A 9998-nucleotide genomic window follows, 5' to 3' on the forward strand; every position below is an offset into this window, starting at 1 on the left:
CCAACGGGGCGGGATAGCCAACGGCCTCTGCTCAGTCCTTAAGCTCCTGAGAATGGATGGGCGGGCTCCCCTGAGGTGGCCGCCATCAGCCAGCGTGGTTCCAGACGTGTCTCTTTTCTCCCGGTGGAGTGGTTTCCCTCCGGCTTGCTATTGCTGCTGCACACGGAAGCAGAAAGGTGAAAGGTCACAAACATGGCGCTGGCCGCCCGGCTGTCTGCCCGTTCGCTCTTCTCCCGGTCTCTGCCTGACGGAGCCGCGCAACCGCGAGCTCCCAGGGGGACCGAGGTGAGACTGTCTTGGATCGGATTTTGCTGCTTGTGTCGCCGCCTCCTCGGATCAGGAGCGGCTCCGTTTCCTCGCTGTGCGTGGGCCTTGGCGGCCCCAGTGCCTCCCGCCCCGCGTCCCCGTCGGCCTCTGCTCAGCACCCCTGCTCTTCCCGCAGCCCTCGCCGCTTTTCCCGCTCGTCCCTCGCGCAGCTACAGCACCGAGGAGCAGCCCCAGCCACGCCAGAAAACCAAGATAATCGTTCTGGGATTTTCCAGCCCCATCAACTGGGTCCGGACTCGAATTTACGCCTTCCTTATCTGGGCCTATTTCGACAGGGAATTCACAATCGCCGAGTTCTCTCTGGGGGCGAAGCAGGTTTGTTCGCTTCCCTAGCTGACTCGACTGCCCCTGAGGCATTCGGTTTTGTCAGAAGTGTTGTAGGGGTGATCTAAGTCACCCAAACCGTTGGCAGTTAAACTGTATACCGTGTCCTCCAGTCACTTCTAAAAGCAAGCTTCTGGGTGTGTTAGCATCGTCGTGGCCAACTGAGGGGGATCCATTGAGACATCAGAGTGAAGAGTCAGGCAGAAAGACATTCATTTCTGCTACTTTAAAACGGTTGGGCCTTTTCCCTTTCCTTGTGGCCGTGATTTCTCAAACCTGCAAAAATAGGAAGGAAAAAAATGACTGGTCGACACTTTAATATCCCAATCTGTCAGTTATAAATGGAGTGTTTTCAGCTTTATGTAATCAGTATTAGCTCCGCTTCCAGGTCAACTCTTAACTACTTTATATGTGTTGCTATATTTTTAACAAAGTTAAATCACAAACACCAAGCTTGATTAATATACCTAATTCAGCCTTATAATGCAGGGATAAACCTCTCTGCAAATGTTAGTTCTCCATGTCAGTTGTACATGCCGTGGTAAATTGGTATGACCTTACCTTTCTACAATGTCCTCTAATGACCATGTCAGTCTCTGCATCTCATAATACATATATAACTACCAGCTCATGTGTGTGTATGAAAGTCGTCTTCCTCTCATGAGCAATAGTCAGGCCAGCATCCTTTTGCTTCTGAGCACATAGAGGAAGTTTGGACACTTTTGCAATCACTCTGATCCTAGCTGCTAGCGGTTTGAACTTTCTACTGTCATACAGTTTGTGTTCACTTTTTGCTCTGTCATTTTTTTGTTCATTTAACTATTCTAATTTCCACAAAGGAATATCTGGTTCAGCTATGGAGAATATTTGATAATTCCTATAAATCTATAGTTCCTGAGCATACCAGTCAGATCAAACAAAACAGTTCTTCAACACCCAAAACAACATGTATGTTCTCATAAAAGGACAGTCGTGAAACAGTTGTTTGCTTTTGACATCTTTTTTGTACCTTTTTACCTTTTCTACAAAAGAGGATTTTTTTTTTTTTTTTGGCTAGTCTTGGGGTTTGAACTCAGTGCCTGAGTACTGTCCTTGGGCTTTCTCAACGCTAGAGCTCTACCACTTGAGCCACAGCACCATTTCTGGCCTTTTCTAAGTATGTGGTACTGAGGAATCAAACCAGGTCTTCATGCATGCTAGGCAAGCACTCTACCACTAGGCCAAATTCCCAGTCCCAGAAAGAAGATATTTTCTAAAAGCTTCTAGAAGACCCACATGTTATCAAGACCTTCTAAAGACAGCCTTATAATTGTTCATTATTACATCTTAGAATAATTTTTCTAGGTATTATCTTGATCACAAAAATTAAGAGTCTGATGGCAAGGTTCCAATATGAAACTCAGTCATTTCTTTTACCCAAATTATCACCTTTCACATGAGAGCTTGGCAAAATACAGTATCCCTGGATCCTGAATAGAGTCCTAAAAACATTTGGATGCATGTCTTTTCTCTGTTACTGTATTAGTTTTCTAGGTTTGTTACAGCAGAGTACCACACATTGTAAACTACCAGGGATCCAGAGGACTGGGTTTTCCCAGGGCTTCTTTCCTTGTCCTTCAGATGAGTGTCTTTGTTTCTACTCTCCCATGGTCGGTCTTCTGCATTTATTAGGGTTCCCTCGCACCTCTTTTTCACACTTTGTTCACTTCTTTGTTCACACTTCTTTCTCTTATAAGGACAGAGGTTGTATTACAGTTCTTAAAGACCTCATTTTAACCTAATCACTTCTTTGATGACCCTGTCTCCAAATACAGTCACAGTTCATTATAGTGCTTTAACATCATGAGTGACACGATGTAGCTCATAACAATTATGCAGTGTCCTCTGTGTCACACACCTGTCTTCTTTCTCCTGCCAGTTCTTAAAATTTCACAGAGTTGTTCATCCTTTTAGGAAGCCCTTTCTGGCTCTTCTAGATTGGATAGCTCCTTTCTGTCTTTCCAAGTCATTGTCCTCTCTTTATCCTGTCATAATTCTTGAACTTGTCTCTTGTGTCTTTCCCAAAGTAGACTGAAAACCCATGGAAGAGAAAAAGAGAAAAAATTTAAGTTTTGTTTCTCAATACTAGGAATGTGGAAAATTGCACCATTACTTCGAGTTTCAGATCCACTGTTGTAGTCTATAAATTTGTTCTTTCTTTTCCCACTTTCCAAAACCTACTTTATCTCCATTAATGAAGTTTAAACTGCAATCCAGAACAGTCTAAAATGTCCTTCTTTCAAAGTACTAGCTTTTTTTCTTTTTCTTTTTTTGTGGTCATGTGGCTTATTCTCAGCCTGGGCACTGCCCCTGAGCTCTTCACCTCTTGGCTACTGCCCTACCCTTGAGCCTGGGCATTGTCCCTGAGCTCTACAGCTCAAGGCCACCACCCAATCCTTGAGTCAAGCCCCACTTCCCATTTTCCAGAAGTTAATTGGAGATAAGAGTCTCAGGTCCTTTGGTGCTCTGGCTGGCTCTGAACCTTGATCCTCAGATCTCAGCCTCATGAGTGGCTAGGATTACAGGCATGAGCCACTGCACTGGCTCAAAGTACTATCAGTGTGATTAAGAAGTAGCTTGTAGGCTAGGTGTTTGTGGCTCACACCTGTGATCCTAGCTACTCAGGAGGCTGAGATCTGAGGATTGAGGGTTGAAGTCAGCTTGGGAAGGAAAGTTCATGAAACTCTTATCTGGAATTACCAAAATCTTAACCCCCCCACCCCCCGAAAGCCTGAAGTGGTCTTGTGGCTCTAGTGGTAGAGGGGTAGGCTAACCTTGAGCAAAAGAAGCTCAGGGACAGCACCTAGACGCAAAGTTCAAGCCATAGGATTGGCTTCAAAACAAACCAACAACAAAACTTGAAGTACCTTTCTATAATTGCCATTAGTTATTTACCTTATCATTAAATAGAATATATATGAGTGTTTGTTTTTGTTTTTGTTTTGCCAGTCCTGGGCTTGAGCTCAAGGCCTGAGTACTGTCCTTGGACTTTCTCAAGGCTAGAGCTCTACCACTTGAGCCTCAGCACCATTTCTTTTTTTTCTATGTATATGGTACCAAGGAATTGAACCCTGGTCTTTGTGCACGCTAGGCAAGCACTATACCACTAGGCCAAACTCCCAGCCCCATATGAGTGTTTTTTTGAGGCATACACTCTCATTTCTTGGATCTTGAGAGTGGTATATAACTACTTAGGTGATGTATCCCTACTATATATGTAGGAATGCCTCTTAAGAAAAGTCAGCCAACTTTTGAAGGTGCCATGCTTAACATTGTTAAATTGGTATTTGACATATCACCTTTGCTACCGGAGAGTCTGTTACACTTAGCCATATAAGACTGTATAGTAATGTATACTCTGAAATAATAATTGTTACTCTCATTTTTTAAGGCTTTTGCACATGTATCCAAGTTGTTATCACAGTGTAAATTTGATCTATTGGAAGAATTTGTTGCCAAAGAGGTAAGTATGCTTTTAATTTTTCTTAAAAGTAAATGTATGATTCTCTTGTAATAGAACGGTACACATTATGCTTAAAAATTCTGTGTGTGTAGGGCTGGAATGTAGCTCAGTAGCAAAGTCCTTGCCTAGCAAGTGCAAAGTCCTAGGTTCAATCTCTAGTACCAAAGGGGGAAAAAAAAAATACAGTTAAAAAAAAAAACAAAAATACAGTGTGTGCTGGCAATCAAGTAGAATCCATCTTGTTATAAAAGCTGGAATCATTCCTGCTCAGAAGGGCATAAATAAGTAATGGTATTGTCTTTCAGTTTCTGTTTTTGTAATTTTCTGCTAGGAATTACCTACTTGAATATCTGTATGCCTTTACTTAAATTCTTTGAGGATTAGTAGACATAGTATTTAATTTGAACATAGAAAAATTCATTCCACAGTAAAGATCACTTTTTGAAATACTTTCCAAAACTTAATTGGTGAACTAATGGTTTGCTTTTTTTCCCCCAAACTTAGGTGTTACAGATACTGAAAGAAAAGGTTACCTCATTACCTGATAACCATAAAAATGCTCTTGCTGCTGACATAAATGAAATTGTTTATACATCAACAGGAGATATCTCCATTTACTATGATGAAAAAGGTAATGCTGGAGCATAAGCAACATGCACAATTGTCCAGTTAAGCCAAAGTAGTGACCAAAAATAAGAAGAGTTTTGTCTGCACTAGTGGATATCAATGAAAAGATTTTCATTGTTCTCGAAGAGCTGAGATATTTCTAACTCTTTCCTTTTAGATATTTTGGTACTACTATTTAATACTTATCAAAGAAAATTATCACTTAGATTGATAAAATGGTCTGTTCAGAACAAATTGTTAAACCAAAGTAGTCTCAGACTGATAGGAGAAACAGATTAACTATAAAACTCCAGACTGAGAATAGTGAAAACAGTTGAAAGGCAAGTTTAATGGTTATCTGGTTCTTTTCTTTGTCCAATCTATACATTTTCAAAGTAGCAGTCCTTACAATTCATTGATGGATTAATTCTTTTACATATTTGGATATATATTATATGCCACGCACATAGGAAATCTAGCCTTAATTCATATATTTCCCAAGATAGTAATGGTAGAGAATTCTTAATAGAAAAATTTTGTGCACCTTATTAAATATTTATGAGTGTTTTCTCCTCTGGTATTCCAGATTTCATGTTAGCAATGTGGTTACTTATTATTATACACCATATGGTGCAAATTGCCAAGTGTGGTAGAAAAAATTAGGCTACAAAAGATGATGCCTAGACTATTATAGTGGCTCCAGCCTATCCTAGCTACTTGGGAGAGGAAGGAAACTCAGTTTGAGACCAGCCCCTGTTCTAGATTCTATCTGAACCACTGCTTGACACAATAATGTATCTGCTGTCCTAGCTACCAGTGGCTGATGACATGGCATATCTGTCATCCCTAAAACATGGAGAAGCACGAATAGGGTGATCTCAGCCCCGATGACCTAGGCATAAAATGAGATCATAAAGCTGGAGGCATGGCTCAGATGACAGAGTGCCTACTCAACAAGCTCTAAGTTCAATACCCCTCCCAAAAAGGAAAAAAAAAGCCTTTATTCTTTGATGCAGCTAATTACTTAGCAGCCCCTCCCATTTTATGTTGACAACAGATATCTGCTATAGGACTATTATAATTTTTTTTTTTTTAGCCAGTCCTGGGCTTGAGCTTAGGGCCTGAGCACTGTCCTTGGACTTTCTCAAGGCTAGAGCTCTACCACTTGAGCCTCAGCACCACTTCCGGCTTTTTTCTATGTATGTGGTACCAAGGAATCGAATCCGGGTCTTCGTGCATGGTAGGCAAGCACTCTACCACTAAGCCAAACTCCCGGCCCCGGACTATTACAATTTTTTTAAATGCTAGAAATTGAAGCCTGGTGCGGTGGCTCATACCTGTAACCTTAGCTACTCAGGAGGCTGAGATCTGAGGATCAAGGTTCAAAGCCAGCCCAGGCACAATAGGACCTGAGATTCGTATCTCCAGTTAACCTCTAGAAAACCGGAAGTGGGGCTTGGCTCACGGGTAGGGCAGTAGCCTTGAGCTGAAGAGCTCAGGAACAGTGCCCAGGCAGAGTTCAAGCCTCATGACCCCCTCCCTCTCCCCTCTAGAAATTGAGAATAATCCATACAGTACACTTAGTGAAGTATACTCAAAATATAGTAACTTTATTCTAGTGGGATATACAGAAGAGGAAATAAACTCTAAGACAATTTTCTAGAAATAAAGAGCATTACTATTTTATTAATTTCCTATTAATACTACTTTCACCAGATCATGTACAATTTGATATTTTAAGTATTTTGTTGTTGCCTGTTGTGGATATATGGATAATAGATTACTGTGATTTGTATATGTTTGTGTGTGTGTGTTTTTCTCTAAGGAAGGAAGTTTGTTAACATCTTGATGTGCTTTTGGTATCTAACGAGTGCCAAAATACCCAGTGAAACTTTAAGGGGAACCAATATATTCCAGGTTAAGTTGGGAAATCATAATGTGGAAACGAAACAACTTCTTAGTGCAAGCTATGAGTAAGTGTGATCATGCATCATTCTTTCTTTTCCCTGGAATGTGGAAGGCAGTGTGAAAATATAAAATCTAAAGGGAGTTTGGGGACAAGAAGTATTAAAATTTGACACATTTAAAAAGACAAAAAGGACATAAAGACACACTGGATGTGATTTTAACATGAAGCTTTTCAAAAAATTAGAAGTACTACTGCTGATTAATTAAACAGTGCTTCAGCTATCTACTACTATGAAACAAACCACAGGTGGCTTCCAACAGACATTTATGTTACCTGTGATTTCACTGCTAAGGAATTGTGGAAAGCTCACCTGTGGGTTTCTCTCCATCCACTTGCCATCCACTGGGATGACACGAGGGTTCATTTCCACAGTGCCTTCTCCTGTGTGGCACTTTGGTGTTTCTTGGCATCACCACAACCTATCATTCTCCAGGTCTCTCTCTGTAATTTGGGCTTATAGAAGGTTTTTCCATCATAGTAGTCACAGGATCTATGAAATTTAAAGGCTGTGAGAGACCCACCACTTCTTGGAGTAACCGTCATTATGTCCAGATTACAGAAGAGCATGTGAGATGGACATGATGTTTGCAGCCATCTTTGGAAAATAAAATCAGCCAAAACTGGCATGTTAACAATTCACGACTAGACATTTATGAGTCACCTATGCTAAGTACAGATACAAAACTAAAGGAATTCTTTCCTTTAGGGGATATTTCTAGTAGGAAATTAGCAAAATATATGTATTTAAAATTTTATTGTCAGGGTGATGTATAGAGGCCTTACAGTTACACTTGTAAGGTACTGAGTACATTTCTGCTGGAACATGCAAAGTGTTTAAAGCAGTAATTTTATTGTTTTTGTACTAATAAAATTTGAAACAGCATACAACTTGACAAATCAATAGAGGTATAGTAATACTTTAAAGACAATGCTGTTGTTTTGCCTAAGTTTTACAGATTGCTTTCAGATAATGAATAAATTCTATGTTCGAAGAAAGAAAATGTATTTTATTTCACTGTTATATATGGATTATATATATAATCCTTATTTTTCACTTCTCTTGAAAAGTATTTTTAAATACTTGATTATTATTCATAATATTCTATATATTTAAATAGCTTACATCTACCAAGTTTTCTCTTTATAAAGGCATCTTTCAACCAGCGCCAGTGGCTCACACCTGTTATCCTAGCTACTCAGGAGGCAGAGATCTGAGGATCAAGGTTCAAAGCCAGCCCTGGCACAAAAGGACCCAAGACTCTTATCTCTAGAAAATGAGAAGTGGGACTTAGCTTAAGGGTAGAGCAGTAGCCTTGAGCTGAAGAGCTCAGGGACAACGCCTTGGCCCAGGGGTAGGGCTGTAGCCTTGAGCTGAAGAGCTCAGGGACATCTCCCAGGCCCAGAGTTCAAGCCCCAAGCCCCATGACCCACCAAAACCAACCAAAAAAAGGCATCTTTTAGCCTGGTGCAGTAGCTCATGCCTGTAATCCTAGCTACTCAGGGGCTGAGATCTGAGGATCGGTTCAAAGCCAGCCCCAGGCACTAAAGGCCAAGAGACTCTAATCTCCAATTAACCACTAGAAAATGGGAAGTGTCACTGAAGCTCAAGGGGTAGGACGGTAACCTTGCTTGAGCTGAAGAGCTTAGAGACAGCTCCCAGGCCCAGAGTTCAAGTCCCACACAAAAAGGTGGGACGCGGGCATCTTTCATTAGTAATTACTAAACTTTTGTCTTTCCTGAGATTTCTTTTATTACTCCCTTCCTCCCCCCGCCCCCAGAAGCTGCAACCCTACCTCTTGAGGCATAGCCCCTTTTCCCCTTCCCGTTTTCTAGAAATTAATGATAAGAGTCTTTAGGGCTTTTAGTGTCTGGGCTGACTTTGAACCACCATCCTCAGATCTCAGCTTCCTAAGTAGCCAGGATTATAGGCATGAGCCACCGTGCTCAGCTTCCCTGAGGTTTCTTATAAGAAGCTCAAAAGCACTTATATATTGAAGATTGATTTAGTAGCATATAAACCAAACTTCATTTATTCCTAAATTGGTAACTATAGCAATGTTATTTGAGAAACAGCTTTTCCTATGGTATATTTATGAAATAGCGAAATGCTTTTTGTATTGCCAGAATCTAGTTTATTTCTATTTGTACTAGAAGCATGTTTAGTTAGTATAGATAGACTAATATCCTAGCTTCTTCCCAGAGCTGGCAGATGTTGAATGTAAAACAACATCTTGCTTTAATAATTACTTTATTTTTATTCATTTTTTTATTGATTTTTACTTCATATTTCAAATGACATGTTTAACAAACAAGTGCTCAAGAAGGGAATCTATATACAATCACTGGCACTTAGTTTTTAGAACATAATCAAAATTAGGTTAAGGGTTTGTATATCATAGATACATATTAATTTATGACATAAAACATATCTATAGAGTATACTTCAATTTTTAAGGTACTGTTTTTGGCAGGATAAACTTTGTTGTTTTAAATTTATTTTCCATTAGTATTAAACTAGTTTCTTGTTTAAAAACAGCTTGTAATACTCATTTGCAATTATATAGTTATTGAAGAAGTATTTAAGCTGATGTAAGATTTACATTTTTATAATATCTTTCCTAGATTTCAGAGGGAATTTACACAAGGAGTAAAGCCTGATTGGATCATTGCACGGATTGAACATTCAAAGTTACTAGAATAATCTTTCTTGGAAAAAAATCTAAGGAAGAAAAACTTTTGAATCATTTGATTTTTACTTAATCAAGTCTATGGATTACTTTTGTATTATTTTGAAATACTCCTTGTAGTATATTGGCATGATACAATAAAGCATTTTCCATAGATTATTGGTGTTCTTTAAAAGAGGTCAAAGTCAAACAAAACAAAAAAATCCCACTATCATATTGGTGTCATATTCTCCAGTGATTTGTGTATACATACAAAGTTTGTAGACATCATAATATGTTGAAATTACTTGTATATCTCTAACTAGTCCTTAAATATTATTATGGCTAACACATTTATATGATTAAGATAAGATTATTTTTAAAAGTCACAACAGCTTGGCAGTTGTTGGTCATTGGCTAGAAGAAATGCATAGAATAATCATAGATTAGCCTTTGAGTACGGAAAAAATAACTTTCAAAACCCCCAAACAACAATGTCCCAGTTCCTATAATAAGATAATATACTTGTATTTTGAGTTCTAGAACTTGGAGTAGGGATGCAAATACACTAAGTTTTGGTTTTGGTTTTGGCTTTAATTCCTGG

At 39.4% G+C, this 9998-nt stretch overlaps 1 protein-coding gene across 1 annotated transcript; it reads left to right on the plus strand.

Moving 5' to 3' along the window:
- Nucleotides 1–191: 191 nt before the first annotated feature.
- Nucleotides 192–9569, plus strand: Maip1 (matrix AAA peptidase interacting protein 1). The gene is made up of 5 exons (XM_090354354.1): nucleotides 192–642; nucleotides 4082–4153; nucleotides 4658–4784; nucleotides 6585–6732; nucleotides 9351–9569. The coding sequence occupies exons 1-5, from the start codon at nucleotides 193–195 to the stop codon at nucleotides 9427–9429; spliced, it is 876 nt and encodes a 291-aa protein (XP_090210480.1). The 5' UTR covers nucleotide 192; the 3' UTR covers nucleotides 9430–9569.
- The last annotated feature ends 429 nt before the right edge of the window (nucleotides 9570–9998 follow it).

Source organism: Megascapheus bottae, chromosome 21 (assembly GCF_031878675.1).
Source record: "Megascapheus bottae isolate mThoBot1 chromosome 21, mThoBot2.hap1, whole genome shotgun sequence".
Lineage (NCBI taxonomy): Eukaryota > Metazoa > Chordata > Mammalia > Rodentia > Geomyidae > Megascapheus > Megascapheus bottae.

Coding starts and splice junctions, on each gene's coding strand:
- Maip1 (XM_090354354.1), top strand. CDS start 193: ATGGCGCTGGCCGCCCGGCTGTCTGCCCGTTCGCTCTTCTCCCGGTCT. Junction 643..4,081: donor TCTCTCTGGGGGCGAAGCAG/GTTTGTTCGCTT, acceptor TCATTTTTTAAG/GCTTTTGCACATGTATCCAA. Junction 4,154..4,657: donor AAGAATTTGTTGCCAAAGAG/GTAAGTATGCTT, acceptor CCCCAAACTTAG/GTGTTACAGATACTGAAAGA.